At 37.9% G+C, this 22,573-nt stretch overlaps 2 protein-coding genes across 3 annotated transcripts; both read left to right on the forward strand.

The window, feature by feature from the left end:
- Positions 1-150: 150 nt before the first annotated feature.
- On the forward strand, positions 151-9,068 carry LOC109059419 (sal-like protein 3). 2 transcript variants are annotated; one of them, XM_042777311.1, is made up of 3 exons: positions 151-659; positions 3,851-7,404; positions 7,564-9,068. In XM_042777311.1, exons 2-3 carry the CDS (start codon positions 4,108-4,110, stop codon positions 7,699-7,701), a joined length of 3,435 nt encoding a protein of 1,144 aa, XP_042633245.1. In that variant the 5' UTR covers positions 151-659; positions 3,851-4,107; the 3' UTR covers positions 7,702-9,068. The 2 variants fall into 2 exon arrangements, with proteins under 2 accessions (XP_042633245.1, XP_042633238.1); XM_042777304.1 differs by lacking the exon at positions 151-659 and adding an exon at positions 667-2,042.
- Positions 9,069-10,644: 1,576 nt separating this feature from the next.
- On the forward strand, positions 10,645-22,147 carry LOC109111707 (matrix metalloproteinase-14-like). The gene is made up of 10 exons (XM_019124674.2): positions 10,645-11,178; positions 16,766-16,914; positions 17,328-17,450; positions 17,810-18,117; positions 18,551-18,712; positions 19,126-19,292; positions 19,377-19,515; positions 19,620-19,770; positions 19,853-19,968; positions 20,545-22,147. The coding sequence occupies exons 1-10, from the start codon at positions 11,092-11,094 to the stop codon at positions 21,006-21,008; spliced, it is 1,866 nt and encodes a 621-aa protein (XP_018980219.2). The 5' UTR covers positions 10,645-11,091; the 3' UTR covers positions 21,009-22,147.
- Positions 22,148-22,573: the final 426 nt, after the last annotated feature.

The raw sequence follows: 22,573 nt of genomic DNA on the forward strand, positions 1-22,573 counted from the left end.
AAATTATGTCTTTATTTCCTATGTCATGTTGCCACAGACTCTTCACCACGTAAAATATTACTGCAAAACAACATAAAAATAACCGAATCAGTTGTAAATAGTAAATTGGCTACGTCATCTAAAAAGAAAACGAACCTTATCTCACAAAACGAAAGCAAACGCAAAAGCCACTCTATTTAGGATGTTAAAACAAACGTGACTCGTAACGGCTCGTTAATTACTCTGCAGAGACAGTGTCCGGATTGGACCGACAGACTCACAGACAGACATCCGTCGATACTGCAGCGCTAGTGTGCTCAACAAAGGCTCAGGCCGGGGAGAGGGCCATTTTTACCAAATACAAAGGAAGCAGAGCCGCGAGGGAGGGAAGGACTAGGGGAATGACAAGAACCGAAATATCACGAAATCGCAATGTGCAGTCAAACCAAACACTGAACAATGAGAAAGAAGTGACCAGTCACGACTACAACAGAATATAGTGTGTACTAAAGACAGTACAGCAAATAAATAATTTAGATGTCGAACTGCCTGCTGTCAGAGCCGACTGCGCATCACGGTGGCAAAATGCCGGAACAGCACCGATGATATTACGACCCAGACGCTGTACGACGTAATCTATCCTAATTTTGAAAATAGCCGTGAAAGATTATCGTCTGCTGGTAAGTGTTTATAAGATTTACAAGCCGTACACTTAAAATGTCAGTTACGTCAAAGTATTTCATATAGTCATAAGAATATGAATCATAATTGGTTATGATCATAGAGCGCGCGCCGGAGGACGCAACAGGTCGCGCGTACAGTAGAGCTGTAGTTCCCGCGTGCATTTGGCTGACGTAATTATGACATTTGTACAAGAAATGTACGAGGTGTTTTATTGCGTACATTGAACTGCTAGCTAAACACTTTATTGTATTTTGGCATGAATATCATTTTAATAAAAACTGTCTTGTTCCCTGTTCATCTGACGTTATGATACAAATGGTATAATTATGTATCATGTCAAAGGATTGTGTGCATAACCAAATGCTGTGAAAGCCAAATGATTACAAAAAAATAAATAAATAAAAATAAAAGAAAAACACATGTACATGAAATATAGGCTATAGTTCTGTTAAGGACGAGGATGTATTATGGTTTGTTAAAATAAATACCATTATTTTTCAGATTAAGCAACTGAAATCTCCCCTGAAAACAGGACACATCACAGACAGTCAAAATGTAGATTGTTTCGAATTCTATCAGGCCTAAATTTTATTAATGTTGTGATGCCACTGCCATCATATATTCTCAAGCCTTATTTAAGTTCTAATGAAAGTTAATGCAGGCCTGTTGAATGAATGACTTTAAGGATCTTAAGTTTAAAGTCATATTTAGGAGAATATGACATTATTAAACAAATATAATACAATATAACTATGAATACATGTGGTCCCCTGACAGATTCTTTGCAGTAAGCTATAATAAATATATTAAAAATATATAAAATAATAATAAAACAATGTCTATCAGTGTTTACCTAATTGCACTTTATAATTTATCTCAGCCCTTCATGCTCTTACCTGGTTTCCAATTATTAAAAACTTAGTACTGAGACTTCAGGGGTTCAGGGGAACGCCTTAAAACTTGGGGGTGAAAGAGAAAGGAGGGGTATATGCATGAGTAGGTGGTGTTGTGCGTTATTTGAATGCAAATGCAGAGAGAACAAGCCGAGACTGTGTTTGAGAGAGAAACTGGGAAAAGGAGGTGGAGAGTTTTAGTTAGACACTGAATAGACACTTTTGAGACATTGCTTTCTCATGTATGCCCTTAGCATTTGGCCTTGTAGCTCTCGATATAAATGAAACATGGATTTTTATTTGTTTCTCAGAACTGATGCAGTGAGATTTACTGTAATTTAGCTCAAAGAGAAAGATTTTCAATCTGTTTCAACCCATGGGCCAATTAGCCATTGACTTTCCCCTGCATCATGTCACGCCGGAAACAGAAAAGACCTCAGCACTTTTTCGGCCCCATCCTCAACACTTCGTGGCTACTTCAACATGGTGAGAAATGTTTTACTGTTTAGTAAGAGAGCTCCATTGTTTCTGTCAGTGAGATTTGAGATCATTTGCTGTGACATTAACAGATTCAAATGTTTAAAATATTTGATCTCATTTTAAGAAAAGGAAAAGGAAACAAGGTAAAAATAAAGGGAATTTCTGTAACATTTGGACATAGTTACATCCCAACAGCTTCCGTCGAATGTCCAATTAGTACTTTTCATCTTCAGACCCAAGCTTGGAATTTAGACCGCCCACGATATTAAATGTATGGCTATTGAGGCTGATTAAAAGAAGAAGAACAAATAGCGAAGCGAACATAAAAGGAACAGAGCTGTGTAATATGCTGAACTGGATTTTGAAAAAGGGATTAGAAATTGTCGTGGAAAAAGGTGGACATCTTTGAAAAAGAAGGAGACACTTGAGTGCCATAACGGGAATGGCATGAGACTTCATTGTCTCCGTAAGGCTTTGTGGTCGTGCAGTCAGGCATTAACTGCCAGGAAGTACGTGCATAAGAATGTGTTGATCTGTGACTTAAATTCTAGAGTTCTTGAAGTACAGGCAACACTTTATGCATCTCTCCCTAGTATTTGAGTGTGTATATTTGTATTCATGCTATTATGTCTTCTGTAAATCACATTAGTTTCTGGATATGGCTCTGATGCTGAAGGTCACTTTTTTTAAGTAATCTAGCTGTTTTCAGCAGGTGACAACAGCACTAAGTCTCACTGACCTTTCAGGCTTCGCTGAGCAAGAACGGAAGATTTGTTCAAATATATGAGATTTAATAGCATATATTCACTTTCTCAGACTTGTAGGTGGGTCGGGGAAGAGGTTTGGGAATGTTGTGGCGAGGTTCATTGTCCGTGTTCATTGTTGCTGTGGAAACAAAGTTGGCTGTTAGTGGTGCTAAAAGCATTGTAAGCTGCTTGAAGGATGGGATTTCAGATCAGAGGGAGTGAGGGGATAGAGAGAGAGAAAAAGAGGAGGAAACAGCAATGTACAAGGCTGGCTAAATACGAGGTGAAAATGAACAGTACACATTATGTTCTTCATACTTTATGAGATATGATAATAGAAACATATATTAATATTAAAAAGATGTTGCTGGAGGTTTAAGATAATGGGACTTCAAGTGGCACAGTCGGTGCCGTTGATGGGAGCCTTGGCTAGTAGAGCAATACTACACTTTGGTTGGCCTTTAATAGAAATACAGTGTTTCTAACAAGGTCAGCCAGAGGTAACCTCTTCATATGCTATGTTTCCTTGGTGAGACTTTTGTAAGCAGTGAGTAAAAACAATTGGAAAGCAATAATAAATATAAAAAAATAAAAGTACTAAAGGTTAAAATTTGGTTTGGAAGTTCATAAGGCTAAAGGCCTTTGGGTTTATCAGCTTCGCAAGTCCAGTGACAACAATAATGTGGCCGACAGCAAACAATAAACTAATTGTGTAATATAATCTATACAATTACAACTAATTTAAATTACTCAATGTAATACATTAATTTTATTAATTGATAAATTTAGAATGACTTTTAACAGTACATTCTACTGACAACTATTCTCATATATGTATTGTAGTGGCTACCTTTATGGGTCTAATCGGCATTAAAATAGCGGATGTGTACCTATGCAACAATATCTGTTTAATATCAAAGAATTTCCTGAATAGGTAACGTTTTTTATTCTTGCACCTTATTTGACTTGTATTATAAACATTAGACTAGCAGTATCAGAAGTACAATAATATTTAATTATTTGTATGGAATAAATTGTTGCATAAATAGTTTCTCTCTCATTTCTTAGAGGAGCAGTTGGCAGTGAAGACCCTCACCTCTACTCTTGCAAATAACTCTTCCTGCTCTTTCTCATACTCAACAACTCAAGGCGGCCAATCTTCCTTAAACCCAAGCCCAGCAGTGGAGAGGCTCACAAAACCTTCTCTGACTAGAACCAGCCATCGTGTCTATCACATCCCCAGCCAGATACAATTTCCTTCAAACCTCACAGAGTCTCACCTTTTCCAAATTTCTGATATCCCATCCCATTCTCCTAATCAGTGTATGACTACCATTGCACCATCTGTCCTCTGTACCCACAACCACACTCATTTACCCATGGCTTCTCCAAAGTTAGGTGTGTCAGCAACCACAACCTCCTCTTCATCCTCCTCTGCTGCTGCTTCTCTCTATGTGCCTCCACATCCTCGAAGCCCCAGTTCTGTACCTCAGGGTCCCCCAAGTCCAGTTACACCCTCTTCTAGCCCAAGCACGGTCCCTTCAGCCCCAGCATGTGCACCCGTCAGTATTGCTTTCATCTTGGAGGAGCTACGTGTGCTGCAGCAGAGGCAAATTCATCAGATGCAGATGACTGAAGAAATCTGTAGGCAAGTACTGAGATTGGGAGGAGAATCTTGTGAAGTGGATTCAAAACCATTTATACTGCCATCTCTGCCACAGCTCTGTTTAAAAGGCTCTGATAACAACCCCAGAACCTCCCGACCAAAGTCATCACCTCCCCCTACCTCTGTGGCTCCTCTTTTGGCCTGTTTCTCATCACTGCTACCCCCTCAGACCACCTCTAAGTCCTCCAAACATATACACCCTCTCTTGAATGTCTTACGCCCCCATAAAGCACAGTATGACAGTGGGGTAGTTACTCCAGCAAGCTTCACCAGTCATACAAGTGCTTCCACCTCTTCATCAATGTCTACACCTGCTGCCTCAAACTATCCACTCACACTTTCTCTTGGCCCTTCATCCCAAAAATCATCCACCATTGGAGCTAGTGGACACAGTGGTGTGACCTTCCCAAACCAATCAATACCAGCAGCTGCTGTCCCTTCAGCCACCTCACAGGATCCAAAACTCTCTGCTCAAGGAGGTACAACTGTCTTATCGTCGGGTCGTATGCAGCATGCATGCAGATTTTGTCGGAAACTCTTCAGCAGTGATTCATCCCTCCAAATACACTTGCGTTCACACACAGGGGAGCGTCCTTACCAGTGTCCTGTATGTTTCAGTCGATTCACCACACGAGGGAACCTGAAAGTCCACTTCTTGCGGCATCGTGAGCAAAACCCTGAACTCTCTTTTTCATTGTTTCCCTGTTCGCTTTTTGCATCTGTAACTGGAGGATCAATGGGAGGGCCAGCACAAACACAGACCTCCACCAATACAAATGCTACTCCGAGGCATCAAAAACAGCAAGAGGATGATCTGTGTGGTGACAGTCCTGAGGGAACTACTGCCTCAACACGTGCCACAACCTCATCTCTTCCTCCTAGTATTGATTTGGCCCTGCTGACCACTGCACACTCTCTCATTCAGCTCAATCGTGCTGCTGCAGCTGCCGCTGCTGCAGCCTCTACATCCACTACCTCCTCAATCACATCCTCATCACCATCAACTCTGGCCTCCACCCTTCTTTCAGCTCCTGCCTCATCCACCTCCTCCATTGCTGGGGTCTATAAAGGAGTGAAACGCTTTGATGAGAACACCCCACCAATACCTACTCTGCTCCCCCATTCTGCTTACTCACACCTTGCCAATTTACCCAAAATCTTCTTCCCAGCATCTTCCGCTCAGCATCATCCAGGCCATGGGTTTCTCAGACCAACAACTCCAGCTGGATCATTCCTGACATCCCCACAACAACACATCACGTTCCCGTTCACAGCATCATCCACTACCCCATCCATCTCGACCCCAACCTCGGACACATCGAAGCTGCAGAGGCTGGTGGAGAAGTTAGAGAAAGAACCACAAGGTCAGTCAAATTGGGTTTCATCCATTGAGGAGACTTCTACCAGTGGCCATAGTGTAGCAGGAGAATTAAGCTATAGCAGCAGTGGTTTAATGAGCACAAGCACATTCAGTACTAATGTGGTCACCTCACTTCCATCATCTACAATCCAAATACCATCATCCCTCTTCAACAAGGAGTCACCCTACCTGGGACTTATGAATTCTGCTGGGACACTTGCTCCTAATCAGTGTAGTGTGTGTCTGCGGGTGCTAAGCTGCCCAAGAGCATTACGTTTGCACCAGGCTACTCATTTAGGTGAGCGACCCTTCCCCTGCAAGCTATGTGGTCGTTCCTTCTCAACTAAAGGAAGTCTACGAGCACATCTTGCCACCCACCGTGCCCGCCCTCCAAACAGTCGTGCTCAGAATTCTTGCCCCTTATGCCAGCGGAAGTTTACCAATGCCCTTGTACTACAACATCATATCCGCATGCACTTAGGAGGACAGCTACCACCAGAGCACATGCCAATAACCTCAACAGAATGTGATATTTTGTCCCATTCTGAGTCTATTGAGCACTCTGCTTCAGAAATCAGCCCTAGTGCTACAGATGTTCAGTTAGATGTTGATCTACAGACAGTTTCGGATTCTAGACATACCGAATCCCTTGCTGTCAGTACTGCTCCTACAGCATGTCCCATAACCTCCAGCCTACCTGCTTCACTGAGCTCAGGTTTTGTACAACCTTTAGACCTAACCCCTGACCCATCCCTGAATCCAACCCCTCATTCACCTCCAATATTCAGAGCTGATCCCCCTGAGCTCTCAATCAGTTTACCTTCTCCAGTGGAATCTGCAGCCTCCCTTGTCCTTCCTGCCACCCAGTCAGCATCAGCAACAACTGGTCCTTCTACCACTGATGAACTATCTTTTGAAATTTCTAGCAACACTGCCTTCTTGGAAGATAAAAAGATTTCATGCTCCTCTGCTCTGAAGAAAGCAAGTCCACTAAGAGATGACTGTGAACATAGTGAAAATATATGTGTCTCACCTATTCCTAGCTCTGGATCCAGATCAAATCTGGAGGATCTTCTTAGTATACAAGCTCATAATGCATCCAGAGTTCCTCCACCACATCCAGGATCAACATCACCTTCTTTCCTTGCGCTGAGATCTGAGAGTGTGTCTTCTCACACAGTACACCTAGAGGAGCCTGACCAAAGCCTTCTCCAAACATCCAAATTAATTCCCCAAGAGTTCCCTAAGGAAGAAAAGACAGAAGATAAAATACATAAAACACCAAAGAATGGACAAAGAACAACTCCAGATTTGAGTATTAATGCAGATACGGTTTCAGACACTGTATATAAGACAAATGAGGATGAGACTGAGGATTGTGACACACGTGTGCAGAAGACCATAACGGAAGCTCACTGTAGTTCAACTGCAAAGGATAAAGTGGACCATAAAGATATAACAGGAACTGAAATGGACAGAACAGAATCAACTGTATGCATATCACTGACTCCCAGTCTTCCACCTCCAATGCCAGAAAAAAAAATATACCACTGTTCTGAATGTGGAAAAGAATATGCAAGTCGCAGTGGACTTAAGGTGATTGGCATTTTGAATTCATTAAGCTAAACAATTATTGTCATTCAGGGTGAATTACAGTTCATACAATGTTAGTTACTCAAGAGATTTTCATCCTTGTCTTGGTACAATTTAAAAGTTTTGTGACAATTAAATAACATCTCTTACTATAACTTCTAGGGACACATGAAGCACCATGGAGGAGTTGCCAAGGCACCCCGAGCTCCTGCAAAGACTAAGGGCCCAGAGAGAGTGTTGCATCATGAGCGGTCACAAACTCACCACCTTGCAACCTTCCTGCCACCGGGACATCAGTGAGTTTCTTGAACCAAGCCTTCTGAAAGCATCAGCAAGCATCAGAGAGCTCTCCACTAGACCCAGTAAAAAAAAAATCACAAACAAAGTGTTAAGATTAATTTAATAGCTGACAAATGGGAAGGAACCTGAAGGATATTTTGGACTAAGACTCTTGACTGAAAAAAAAAAAACACAACCCCACTCATGTGCACACAGTAAACATATAGAGGGTTATTTCTTGGTTTTGAAAATGTCCCTGATCTTTAACCCAGATCTCGATGTAACAATGTCTAAATATATCTTATAGAACTTCTTTGAATATTATGTGATGTTCTTTTAGATGAATGTTAATTATTTTGTCTGTGTAAGGTAAGATGGATTTGTTTGCTTTCTATCTTAAGGTAGCTAAGGATTTGAACAATAGCTTTGGGTGAGGAACAGACCAAAATTTATTTAGCCAATGATGACATAATTGATCACTTTCTCACTAAGAGTTATTGTATTGGTATACTATTTCTCTATTCTTAAATAACAACATTTGAAAAATATGCATTTTTTTTTATCAAAATCTATAAAGGATGGTAAAATTTGGAGGGAGTGTATTTCAAATGAAGAATTAGAAAATGCACCTTGTCGATACCTTGTTCCAGGGCAGCCATGCACAAATCTTTGTTATCAACCTTTGGTCAAAAATGCAAGCTCTTATCAGATTTCATAATAAGCTCAAATGTTAAAAAAAATGCCCTACTCAAAACTCTTAGTACAGACAGTGCAGCTGGAGCCAAGAGGAAGTAAATTTTAAACTGTTTTCCTAGGGCAAACCAACTGTGAACAAGTGCTTTTAACAAGCTGATATTTTAAACACTTCATAAAATTGACATAATGTAAATTCACATGAAATACTCTTGACTTGTACTAAATCTTCAGACTTTTAGAGTTTATCAGTTGGGAAGCACCAAAACAACAAACTGTAAATATGACCTGTCAAACTATGTCCATTGTGTCCATGTTTGTCCTGTCCAGCTGTACAGTATTAGACACTCTTAACATCAACTAGACTAAAGAGTCGGGTAAGATTGTTTAACAAGCCTGTATGTCAGTGTAAGCTCTTGTTACTTTAATATTGTCAGTGTAGCTATTGAAAAAGGTAGAAATAAATTGACTGATTCTAAGATGAACCATTATCTAGCTTAAAAGGTAACCCTTTCTATAATTCTTGGTGAAAATGTTTATTTCTTCGGTGATGTTTGTTCTTTGTCTGGATACTTTTACATGTATCTTCTATAGAAATGAATTGGGTGTATGAGTCTGACTGTGATATGTAGTTTCATGGTACAGCTAAAAGATAAAGAAGGAAATAAAAACCAGTGTATTCATGACAAAAACTAGAATATGGAGTACTTTTAATCATGCTCACTTTTTGTTGTTGTTTTGTTTAGAGTATAAATCTCATCTACAGTGATGTTATTCTTCCTTGGTGGTCTGAGAGAAACAGTTTTCTTCACATACAGGCATCCCTAATCCGTTCACTCCCTAACACAATCAAACTCCTCTGCACTGCTTCTGTGTGCCACATCAAGCGCAGTGAGGGAGAAACTGGAGGAAGTGTTGACAATCTGTCTGAAAACTGGCCTCTAATCTCTTGCACCATGACAACCAAGCAGAGGCACATAAGGAAGACAGAAGGAAGCAGAGTGTAGTCTGTGTTTGTGTGTAGGGGTAACCTATGTGTATGTTGGTGTGATGTTCAAATTGTGTATGTAGGGGTACTAAAACTGTATGAAAATAGTTTACAGAATTACAATTACAAAATGCTGCACCTAAGAAGGTCATGTGTGTAAGCTCACTAACAGGGTAGACTATTGGTAAACTTCACAAAGCTGGACTTTTTTGCCAGGGGTGACATTTGGAGCTTGTATTCAAGGCCAACGCACCACGTCACAAAATCGTTGGATCTGAGCAACGGAAAAAAATTATATGGCCTAATAAATCATCTTTCACGTTGTTACATACTGAATGTCTTACTTTCAGAGAAAGTCACAGATGTTCAGCACATCCATAGACAGATAATTGCACATACAAACAGTTTCAAACACCAGGATTTTCAAATGGACCTCATGTTGCATTCAGACATACCTTAACATCATTGAACCTTTCGACCGAAGTAGATTTTCACCTCCATCTCTACCAAAAATAAAAGGAAAGCTCTTTATTAGACTCTTGATATGAATATATTTTTCTCTTATATACGAAACATTGCAATGATAGAATCTCACCAATAGGTGGCGGTGTTGAACATCATCTCTTATTGACTGAAGACATAAAAAGTGGTGGGGATTTTTTTTACCAAAAAAAGTATACTGTACATCAGTTGCGACTGTTAAATCATAAAATAATGGACTATGGGAGCCTGGATAAAAAACACAATTGTAAACGTTTTAAAATGTAAACTCTTTAAAATGGTCCCAACCTAAAAATATAATAAATAAATAAATTATAAATAAATAAATAGAGTTAAAGGGAACACACACACACACACACAAACACACACACACACACACACACACACACACACACACATATATATATTATCATGGTGGGGGACTTTCCAATGACCTCCTTATACCCATATTTAATTCTAAGGCTGTCACAATAACATAAACAATAACATAAAAAGTTAAATCACATTAATGTCCTGGCATTATCATATCATATATCATTTTGTCATGCTTGTTTGCTTTAACAATGTTTTGACCAGTCATTAAAATAATCAGATGATAAACACAAAACGAATGTCAAGCAAAACCATGAATTAAAATGGCAAGAGAAAAAAAAGCCAACCTAGATAGAAGAAATAACTCAGACAAATTAATAAGTTTTCAGCAAGGCCATTAAATTCGAGCAGTTGAAAAGAACGGGATGGGCCTATGTTGAGGAGGGAGGGCTTTTCAGGATTAGTTTTTCTGGCAATACGGATCGAGAGACCACGTCTACAAGCCCGGAGAAAGGGGCTGCTGTGCATATGAATCCGAAGATTTGAACCAACTAGCGTAATGAAATAGAAATTAGACAAAGAGAAATTTCGCAAGGAATGTTTATCTTCATACTGCGTTCTGTCGATGCAACTTTTTAAGCGCTTAGTACATAAAACAGCATGATTTTATGACTATAGAGTAGGCTATCAGTCACTGCGATGCAATAGAAATCTATAGAAGTAATTGTTTACATTTCGATAAACTTCAGCATTCTCCCTTTCTCCTGGAGAAGTCAAAGTTCTCGTTGATTTTGTACCACAAAAGTGGTATGCGCTAGTTTTTTAAAGCGTGGTTATGTTTTGACAGTTGCAAAAGCAGCCAAACTTAATTAAGATTAATAAACGTATTTTCAAAAAGGACTCAAGGCGACAGAAGAATGAATTGGAGCCCGTTAACTGAGCTGTTGCTCCTAATATTTGTGTGCTCGCACAGATCGTCCTCAAAACAAGACATGAAACCTGAGGTGAGTATAGCGCATTTTCCTCGAGAGCTAATAGGCTACAGATATTTATTACTGACAACACATCCAGATCCATTGTGCTGTGGCAGATGTTTTATGTTGTGAAGATTTTCTTGTGTGAAGGTCTGGGCATGCACCGATGCATGTAAGAAAAACGATATTCAAGAAATATAGATAATAAAAATAAAATAAAAAAACCTTCCGTATCACATCGCATTGCAATTGTATAACAATTAGCTATGTGCTGAAATATATATATATATATAAATATATATATATATATATATATATATATATATATATATATATATACATACATATATATATATATCTATATATATATATATATATATATATATATATATATATATATATATATATATAACATAATTCTTATATGGATATTTTTTCTGACAATAGTCTACTTATGCTATACAATCTTCTTTGGTACATGCATGCCAAAACAGGTGTGACCTTCACTGAAGTAGGTAAATGTTTGACTGATAAAAACAGACTATGAGACTCATGCTGTACAGATTTAGGGAGACTGATATTTATTGGGGTCCTTAATTTAAAGTCTTGGTAGCGTGAATCTCACAATACCTGTCAAGAACATGTGGAAAATCAAAAAAGAAATTATATTTGGCATAAAGAGGATTAAGCCGTTTAGCATTAACATTAAACACATTTCATTTACAATTTTTGTTTTAGAAGCACAGAAAATCTCATTCTCATTATGGATTTTTACATATCTGGGTCTTATTTAACCCCTCATCTTTAATTTATGCTAATTTAAACAATATTCATAACTATATAACAGTAATTTTAGAATCTTATGAGAATCATTTTTTTTTAAATAATAGGAATTACCAATAAAATTAAATTAAATGAAATAGAAACACCCAGAAATATCAGGAGGGAATGTGCTTAAATGTTGTGAAAATAATATGACACAAAACAATTTAATGGTCCTAAAATAGGATTCATTTTCATTTTTATTAAAAATATACTGTGCCATGTTTTCAAGATATTTTTTCAACTATGCATTTAGAATGTACATATCTAATTATATCACACTAATTTCCGAAATAACTTTAAAAAGTTGAGTGAAATCCAGAAAGGATTGTATTATAGATGTTATTACCATTGTGAGATTCTGAAATCTAATCTTTATATGGGAAAGTCTTTACCAGCTGACAGAAAGTATTCAGTCACAGATGTTTAGCTTTAACAATCTCTGATATTTCTGCTCAGTGATCAAAGTAAAAACTTAGAAAACAGGAGAGGAGTGGAGGATTCTAAATTAAGGTCAAGTGAGAGACCGCAGGTATTAGAAGATGCTGAGGATGCAAAAAGAACGACCAATTACCACAAGAAAACAGGAAGAAAAGTCATGACTGTAATGTTGTGGTCAGAGGGTGGATGGATATGCTGAGGATGAGTTTGGGTTGAAAAAGGTTTTTCTGCTCCTATAAGCTGCGGGATGTAATGGATGACATCTGTCCTTAGTTATGGTCAAAAAAGAGAGGAGGGGTTCAGACAGAGCGGAAAACTCCATATTGGATCTTTTCTTCCTCTCTTTCTCTACTTTGTCTAACAGGAAGTCATCACAATCCTGCAGGAAGTTCTCCTAATTCCTTAAGGATATCCTTATGTTATAGACTCATGCACACCTGTGGTTTTGAACAATATTAGTGTCATTATCCACTTCCCTTTGTTGTGAAACCAATCATGACATGCTATTTTTATACACATCATAATGCTTTATTGGGATGTGCTTTTCCGTATGGCATTGACCACATGGCTTTAGGACAGATGTGAGAAGATGCCAGCAGTTAGTGATGTAGAGTAAAAGTGTAAGGAAGGAAGTGGGATGTGGAAGGGGGAGGTATGTTACAGAAAAGAGACACAAAGAAAAAGAGTTGATCTTTTCAGACAGGAAATGTGGTGGGGTGTGAATGATGCAAGTCTGCCTAAAGAATAGAAGCTATTGTAGGATGAAAAGTGATGTCATTTTCAGAAGCATGAGAATAACAGAAAAATAAAAGGCTGAATTGGACTACAAATTGTCCAGTTCCTGTGTCACTCAAGGCAAAACAACTTTTTAATAGTAATGTTCTCATTGTGTACTTTCCATTTGAATTTTTTTTTTTTTTTTATAGTAATTTTCTCATTGTGCACTTTCCATTTGAAAATATTATTTTTCATCAAACAGCCAAATGCCTCAAGTGTAAAAATCTGACCCACTGATCTATAAAATACATGGAAAGATGAGTATAACTAGTAACTTCAGACTTTTTCCACAGAGCATCCAACCACCAGTATTCATTAAAAATAAATAAAAGAATTGAAATTAAATAATAAAATTGGAATACATTCTTCCTTAAAGAACCACTGATCAATAGAGTAGAATTTATTCCAAATTTAAATGAAAAACAAGGAATTTAGGGACTTCAGTACATGAATTTGCAGAGTAAATTTTGTTTTTGTGATAGGTAAACTTGTGCTTGTGTAAACTCCTATGGCGCTTGTGTTGATGTTACAGTGTTGATAGCCAGCTGTTGAGGTTCATTAGTGTAACCTGAGCAGTTGAACTGCATTTTTATGATTTGGCTTCACCACACGCTCACCCAGATTCTGTGTTATTCCATTGGCCCAGAGTAAATGGAAGTTGTGACTCATTTTCCCTTAAAATTGCATGTCTTTCTTTCAAGTCTCTCTGATTTTAATGTGCATATGCGCTCAGACACAAAATGGTGTCTGCTGCTCCTTTATGTATCAAAAAAGATAGGAAAAAGTCTTGCACACTGTCGTTCCTTGCAAAACTTCATTTTGTGATCTATACACCTATCCACAACCAACCAGAGGTGTTAATTTTTTTCTTTATATTAAAACTTAGAAATTGGTCATTGAAATAGCTTTGGGTGGCTATGAGATCACCTTAATTATTTCAAATAATAAAAGTTACAAACACTTTTATTCAGTATTCCCTAGTATTTGGTCTTGACTCTTAGTGTAATGACATAATCATAGACTGGTCATCTTGTGTAGTGACTTGGCACCGCCACTTTAGCAGACCACAGAAGTGATGGATGGCACAGCCAGTATTTCATATGAATCATACGTGACCAAATTGTATTTATAACTTTGGGGAATAATGAGTTAACTTTTATGTGGAAATTTAAGGACACATTTTTTTGTGGAAAAGACTTTCTCTATGAGGAAGACAGAAAGTACTGGCAAAAACAGGTAGACTCTGCCGGGGGTGGTGTTTGAGTTCCAATTTTAAACTTGTTTTTGAGAGATGCAAGTGGTGTTGCAGAACAGCAAAGACATGACTCATGATGTTTGTGCTGTTTCAGTTCACTACATGTTATTAATCCAGCAGAATGGAGTTATGGTGTCTCTTACCAGAATGTGATTTCAATTTTATCCAATTTCAGTCACTGGATTGCTTAGGTGACGTTCATCACAATCTCAGCCATTCCCCACCAATCCATATTCCATTAGCAGCCTTCTTTCCCTCATATGGATATAACACACTGAACCTTTGTTTGTGCTGTGAAGGACTGAGAGTGAGTCACAGACTCACAATGTCTGTTGATATAAAGGAATGTAGAGGAACTTTGAGGAAGTTAAGAAATTCACAATCCCATAGATGAGAAAAGATACTCAAACAAAAAGAAAATATAGAGGAATAAAAATAGCAAAATAGAGGAATAAAAGTGCAACAAAAAAAAGAAGTTCTTTAAAAAAATTAAATAAAAAAAAATCCAGGATTACATCAACTTGGAATACATGCTTTTAAGCATCTGACTGTGTGGACGTAATTACATCTGCTGCCAAAACACACACTCAAAAACACATTCAGCCAGAGAGCACCATTATGAACATAAAACATGCTGATCTTGCTGAGGAACCTCTTTCTGGTGACACTTTACTCACAAAGACAGCACAAGCTACAACAGCCAAATCATTTTCTCTGTATGAGCTACAGCTGAATGAGGGTGTGCTTGACGCCGCACAGGGTGTGTGTCTACATTGTTGCCCTTCATTCCTGCAGTAGCATGTGAGAGAGAGAGAGAGAGAGAGAGGGGGGTGGAGGAGGTGGAGAAAGAGGGATTACAGGATAAAGGCTCAGTTTCTGAGGTTTCAATGGTATTAACCAGAAATTACTGACTGACAGTTTGGTTTAACTGGAGACAGCATCTGTCTCCTTGAGGGAGTCACAGACAGATAACATTTCACCTTTCATTATCTCATCTATCATCTTATATTGCTACAAACAAAAATGCAGTTGTGCCATCACTGACTTGGTTTCAAGATAGATATAATGCAGTTTCTTTCTGTTGCCTCAAAGGAAAGCAAGGCCATAAATCAGTCTAGACACACACTTGATATATACATTTGTTTAGTATTTCTTTAAGTGAATTTTGAGTTGTGCCATTACAGTGCTTATAAGTGATTTGTGAAATGAATTGTGGAAAGGAACCCTGCCTGATCCCTTGGGTTTGTGAGATACTCTCCTACTAACATTAAATGAAGTTCTTTTGTCAAATGTATTCCAGCCAGTTCCATTCTCAAACAGTGTTTTGCCTGCTTTTCCAGTAAAAATTATTGTCTAAACATCCTTAAAACAAGATTAAGTATACTTGAGAAGCCAAATGGCATATAACAAGAATTAAAATATATCTTAAATTTACTTTATATTTTCTGACCTTGTTGGCAAAGTTTTTTCTTGTTTCAATGATGAATCTAGCAAAATTTTGTGGGGTGAAAAACAATTCCAATAGGGTAAGAAAAAAAACCAAGATATACACAACCATTCAAAAGTTTGGGGTCAGTATATTTTTCTTGTTTGTTTTTGAAAGGAGTCTCTTATGCTCACCAATGCTGCATTTATTTGATTAAAAATACAGTAAAAACAATAATATTGTGAAATACTATTACAAATCAAGTCTTTCTTGCTATATTTCAAAATGTATTTTTTTTTCCTGTGATGGTAAAGCTGAATTTTCAGCAGCCAATACTCTTCAACATCATATAGATCTTTCAGAAATAATTATAATATTCTGATTTGGTTCTCAATAAATATTTCTTATGATTAATGTTGAAAACAGCTGTGCTGCTTTATATTGCAGCTTAAAAAAATGATACATTTTTTTCCAGGTTTTTTTTTTTTTTTTTTTTTTTACAATTTAAAAATAATTACTGTCACTTTTGCTAAATTAATCGTGTGTTAAAATTATTTCTTAAAAAATTTTTTTTTAAATGTTAATGTATTATTAAAAAAACAAGCTTTATTATTCTCTGCAAAAATAAAAAATAATAAAAAAAAAAAAAAATAAATTTTTTTTTTTTTTTTTTTTTTTTTGCAGATACCTAAAAAAATCAGATAAAAGGAGACATTTTTGTAACTGAGTTTAATGATGCAGTCAGAGAACAGAACTAATATCTACATGACAGTATGACCTCATGCACCTCAATTTAAAAACAGAAAACAACATTTTAATATCACAGCTGAAAATTAACAAAACAAGGTATCTTTCCAATAATAATTATCTTTGTCTCTCTTTCTCTCGCTTTCTAGGCATGGCTACAGCAATATGGTTACTTGCCACCTGGTGATCTCCGCACACATACGGCCCGCTCTCCTCACTCCGTCTCCTCTGCCATTGCTGCCATGCAGAGATTCTACGGCCTGAAAGTCACCGGCAACCTGGATCCTGGTACTCAAGAGTAAGTCAGCTGCCCACATGATTGAAACAGCAGTGTATTACTGTGTAGTGTAATTAAGTGTAATTAGTGTTTCCATGTCCAGTTAATAACAAAAATTGGGTCTAGATGATACTATTTTCTCTCCATGAAATCAGTCTTGCATTTTATGAACACCTGTGGCTACTTTAGGAGATTCAAGAGTTTATAGATATCTCTGTGGAATTATTTTGGCCCATCAGTTATGTGGTTGTTAGTCATGGAAGGAGAAAATGGAAAACTAGAGCATTGTGTCAGCAATCCTCTACTGGTGTGCAATGACCCACAGAAGATGTAGAATATATGAGGACAGAAATAAATGGCCATCCTGTCCAAAATCACTGAAATTAAATCTGTTGTGCGGTGGATGATCTAATGTATTGGATGGTGATTGCCAGGGCAATGAAGAAGCCCCGCTGCGGCGTCCCAGACAAGTTCGGAGCCGAACTGAAAAGCAACCTGAGAAAGAAGCGCTACGCAATACAGGGACTCAAATGGGATAAAAATGAGATTACATTCTGGTAAGAGACAATTTTAACTTCATCCTGCTGGATCAATAAAAGAGGAGTGCATGTTAAACTGTATTTAAGTAATTTTAGGTACAAAACTCCCGTCCAAGCCATTACCAATTAATAAATAAATAATAAATAAATCGCTGTCATAAACGTTTAGATAGTAAATATGCACCACACTTATGGAAAAGTCATCTTTGGCCCACTATACGATTCTGCTTCACTGCAGCCAAGGCCAAAATTCCTGTATGACTCGTCTGTAATGTAAATCACTTTCTCTCCCACTTTTGTCCATATATTTCTCTTTTTCCTATGTCCTACTTTCCTCTGATTGCCTCTCCAATTCACCCTTTCTTATCTCTGCTCAGCATACAGAACTACACACCAAAAGTTGGGGAATACGAGACGTTTGAGGCGATCAGAAAAGCCTTCAAAGTGTGGGAAAGCGTTACCCCTTTGCGATTCCGAGAGATCCCTTACAATGACATCAGAGACAAGGTTGAAAACTTTGCAGACATTATGCTCTTCTTCGCTGATGGTTTCCATGGCGACCCCAGTCCGTTTGATGGCGAGGGAGGCTTTTTGGCTCATGCATACTTCCCAGGCAATGGCATAGGAGGAGACACACACTTTGATGCAGCAGAGCCTTGGACCATCGGCAACCGTGACCTTTTAGGTGAGGAGAACAAACACCAGAAGTTAGAGAAAATACTCTAGATCTCCCAAGGATCTCACTTGTTTTTGTCAGTATGGATGGCGGTTCTTGTTTAGATATGAAAAAGTGAGTTCAGATAAACTCAAATTGTTTGGTTTGATTACTTGTGTAAGAACGATTAAGGCAAGTCCAGGCAAATGTTGAATCAGTCTTAACTTTCCACGAGAATGTTTGGAACATCTCTATCCAAAAAGCTTTTCTTTGACGTTCCCCTGCTGTGGACTGAATGCCCAAAAACAAGCTCTGAAAGAACAGAATAATAGCTGTCAGCAGTCATTCTGTTCTATCTATTCTTAGCTTCTCAAAATAGTTGGTTTTAATGTGCACTGCACAATTATACAGCATGCTACTTAGCCAGATTTTACTGACACTGTTATCCCTTACTTTCATTCAGGTAATGATGTGTTCCTGGTGGCTGTGCATGAATTGGGTCACGCCCTGGGAATGGAACATTCAAGTGACCCCTCGGCCATCATGGCTCCCTTCTACCAGTGGATGGACACTGAGAACTTTGAGCTTCCTGAAGATGACCGTAAAGGCATTCAGCAGCTTTATGGTAAAACAATCAATATCTTCACAACTTGAACTGCTAAACCACACCATAGTTCTGTTCAAGGCAGGGTTATCATTAACTAAAACTAAAATGATATGTTTACAATATATTTATAAATCACTGTCACTATAATAATTAAATGTTTAAAACTAAATTAGCATTTGCAAGTGATTCTGCTTTGCTTTCTAAAGCTTATTCGTTTGGGTAAAAGAATCTGCTAGATGAATAAAGCTAATGGACAGTTAAATTGAACATTAAGTACAACTAATAAAACCAGAATCTATTTAACAGTCAATGACTGAACTGCAGCATTTGACTAAATATTTCGATTATTTGTTTGATCAGTTAATCATTTATTTCATCATAGAGCAACACGAATGAACTCATTCACAAAAATGAATTTTTGCACTGTTCAGGACCAAACACCGGAGGCCGTCCGCGACCACCTGTCACCCCACAGACCCCCCACCACACTCCATATCCCACACCATACAGGCCAGGAGGACCTAGCTTTGGTCCTGACATCTGCGAAGGCCATTTTGACACCATTTCCATTTTCAGAGGAGAAATGTTTGTGTTTAAGGTACGGATGGAATATGTGTGTATGCATTGAGTTGGATAACATGCAGTGTGGATATCATGCACAATTCCTGTCCCTGTGTTTTAGGATAAGTGGTTCTGGCGCGTTCGTAATAATCGGGTTATGGAAAATTACCCCATGCCAATTGGACATTTCTGGAGAGGTCTGCCTACAAATATGAATGCTGCCTACGAAAGAGAAGATGGGAAATTTGTCTTCTTTAAAGGTACTAGTCCTCTTCTATTGCATGATTTCCATGAGAAAAAGAGGGTTTTGACGGGCCTGCTTACTGCTCCAGAAGTAATATATTTTGTCAACTCTGTCTTGCAGGGGAAAGGCATTGGGTGTTCACTGAATCGAACTTGGAGTCAGGTTACCCGAAGACTCTGAGAGAAATGGGCAGTGGTCTTCCAAAGGACAAACTGGATGCAGCCCTCCTGTACACCCCTACTGGCAACACCTACTTCTTCAGAGGAAACAAGTCAGTAGCTGTGATTTCCCATAATACAAGGCATGAGAACAAACAGAGCTTAGATCTGAAACTATTTCTTATCTTCAATCAGATATTATCGTTACAATGAAGACACGCAGTCAGTGGATCCAGACTACCCCAAACCTATGAGTAAATGGCAAGGCGTTCCAGACAACATAAAGGCTGCATTCATGAGTCGAGATCAAAGTAAGTCTTTCACTGCCTTCTGCGTTTTTTTAATCAACCTCCAGTCTTTCATAATAATAAGCCTTCTTATTCTGACATGGTTGTTCTTTGTCCATTCTAGATCTTAGTATACTTTCAGTCATATGGCACATGCACACAGAATTATGCATTAACACAAGAATGCATTAACACCTATTCGCAACCTCTTACTATGTGCTAAAAAATACACAACACATTTCCAGTTATTCTATGCTATTCAATATATATATTTTTACAGTATTACTGTTTTTACTATATTTTTGATCAGATAAATGCCCCCTTGATGATGTTAATACAATAGACACACACACACACATACATATATATAGACACATGCACGAATATAAATGTAATTTATAGAGCATTTATCATTTGTCACATTATGTCTGGCCTGTGTCATTTCCTCACCCCCATTCCCTCGCTTATCGCAATATTTTCCTGCCTCTCTCTAATACAAGACATACATAAAAAAAAAAAAAAAAAAAAGTCAGGATGTAGGCTTTGGGCCAAAGATTTTACTTTGTATAGTCCTGACCTTTCCTCTCTTAAATCTTACAGGTTATACCTACTTCTACAAAGCCAATAAATACTGGAAGTTTAACAACCAGTTATTAAGAGTGGAACCTGGATACCCCAAGTCTGCACTTAAGGATTGGATGGGCTGTCCTAACGAGGACTCCAATACAGGTGGTGGAGGTGGAGGAAGTGACCGTGATCGAGAACGTGAACGTGAACGTGAGCGTGAGCGCGAAAGAGAACGTGAAAGGGAGCGCGAACGGGAGCGTGAACGTGACCGCACACGCGAGGAAGACAAGACTGAGGGTAAAAAGGAGGAGACCGAGGTGATCATAATCGAGGTTGAAGACACACCCAGCAGTGGGGGAGGAGCAGCTGCTGTCGTGGTGCCACTCATGTTGCTGGTCTGCGTGATCCTTACGCTCGGAGCACTTCTCTTCTTCCGCAGGTACGGCACACCGAGACGTTTGCTCTACTGCCAACGCTCCCTACTGGACAAGGTTTAAATGTTTAAGAGGAGATAGTGGAAGAAAGGGAAGGGGAGGAGAGGAGAGAATTGAGAATATGGAAGAAGGGGACTTACTAGCAAAGCAAAACCAAAATGAGAAAAGCAAGTCTAAAAAAATGGTTTTGGTCAAAAAGGGGCCCTTTGTTGTTTTCTTTAGAAATGATGCCACTCAGACAAATCTCTGCATTTTTATATTTTGTAATTAGTGGTTTTGAACATTTCGCTTTCACACCAGTGCTGAGCTCTTCCTGCAGGCTGTACAAAGGCATACAGTACTTGTTTTTCCCCTGTGTCACTTTCACTTCATCTCTCCCCTCTTCTCTCAATATCTTTCTCTTCTGGTGTAGCCAATGACGCCAGCTCATCGCTGTTTGTTTAGCCTTTTGTAAATGTAATTTTAAAGTTGTGATTGTTGTTGTTGTATGTCTAATTGTGAATTCTTACCCTCTGTCAAAAACAGCGTTTGTCTCAATCAGAAGACTTTGTACTTCTCTCAGGTTGCGGCCAGTGCTTATCACATTTCCAGCAGCCTCATGCAACCTCAATAACAAAAACATACTTCCATGGTTATTGAATGTTACAGGGTCCACAGTGATGAAAAACCTAAAAAAAAAAAAAAAAAAAGTTTTTTGTGAAAAATCATAAAAACAAATTCAAATAGATTTCCATTTTTCTAGTTATACTTTCATTTAAAACAATCAGGAATTGCTTTTTGTGAGTGTAATTTCTGTTAATTTTTAAAATCCTTTAAGGATGCATGAACTAGGCAAGTCGGTAACTCAGGTTAAGAAACCAAAGTCATGTGCCATTCCAAAGATAACTGATACTTATCCCACTAACAATGCCTGCAAAGCTGTGCTGTCTGTCTGTGTCCTCCAGTAGTATGGCTTTATATTGTACTGTATTTTAAATAATTACTATTATTGATAATGATGATGTCATTATCATTATGATTATTACTATTGTTATTGTTCTCCATGTCAAGAATGTGTTTTTTGATTTTAACAATTGTCATTAAAAATGTCCTGCTGGACAGGCAATAATGTATGTCTAATGAAGTGGCCTTAATTTGGGGAAAAGTGAATGGGTGGGTTTGTATTTTTGAACTGAAATAAATTTTTAAATATATAAATGATATTTTCACTGCTTGTGTTTGAAATTATTGAAAACTTGTGGTGCTTTAAAAAAAATTGGAATCTAAAGTTTGAATTAAAAAAAAAACAATAATGATAATAATATTTAAATGATGATGATCATTATCTAGAAATAAATTGTGCTTGTTTAAGTCAAAAATAAAATATTTGGTAAGTTTTCTTTGCTGTTTCTTTTGTTGATGTCTGCCGAACATTATAAAACTGCCAGGGATAGTTCATCCAAAAATTAAAATTCTGGCATTATTTACTCACCCTCATGTTTTTTTTTCAAACTCATATGACATACTTTCTTCTGTGGAACACAAAAAAAGATATTTTGAAGAAAAAAATTTTCTTGTTTTTTTTTTTTTTTTATTTAATGGAAGTCAAAGGGCACTGAAACTGTTCGAATACCAACATATCTTCTATA

This window comes from Cyprinus carpio, chromosome A2, assembly GCF_018340385.1.
Source record: "Cyprinus carpio isolate SPL01 chromosome A2, ASM1834038v1, whole genome shotgun sequence".
In the NCBI taxonomy this organism is placed as follows: domain Eukaryota; kingdom Metazoa; phylum Chordata; class Actinopteri; order Cypriniformes; family Cyprinidae; genus Cyprinus; species Cyprinus carpio.

Excerpts from the sequence above, each read along its gene's own strand:
- LOC109059419 (XM_042777304.1), top strand. The coding sequence starts at position 1,967 with ATGTCACGCCGGAAACAGAAAAGACCTCAGCACTTTTTCGGCCCCATC. Across the intron at positions 2,043-3,850 it reads TTCGTGGCTACTTCAACATG|AGGAGCAGTTGGCAGTGAAG; the intron begins GTGAGAAATGTT and ends CTCATTTCTTAG. Across the intron at positions 7,405-7,563 it reads CAAGTCGCAGTGGACTTAAG|GGACACATGAAGCACCATGG; the intron begins GTGATTGGCATT and ends TATAACTTCTAG.
- LOC109111707 (XM_019124674.2), top strand. The coding sequence starts at position 11,092 with ATGAATTGGAGCCCGTTAACTGAGCTGTTGCTCCTAATATTTGTGTGC. Across the intron at positions 16,915-17,327 it reads CTGGATCCTGGTACTCAAGA|GGCAATGAAGAAGCCCCGCT; the intron begins GTAAGTCAGCTG and ends GGTGATTGCCAG. Across the intron at positions 19,516-19,619 it reads GAAATTTGTCTTCTTTAAAG|GGGAAAGGCATTGGGTGTTC; the intron begins GTACTAGTCCTC and ends TCTGTCTTGCAG.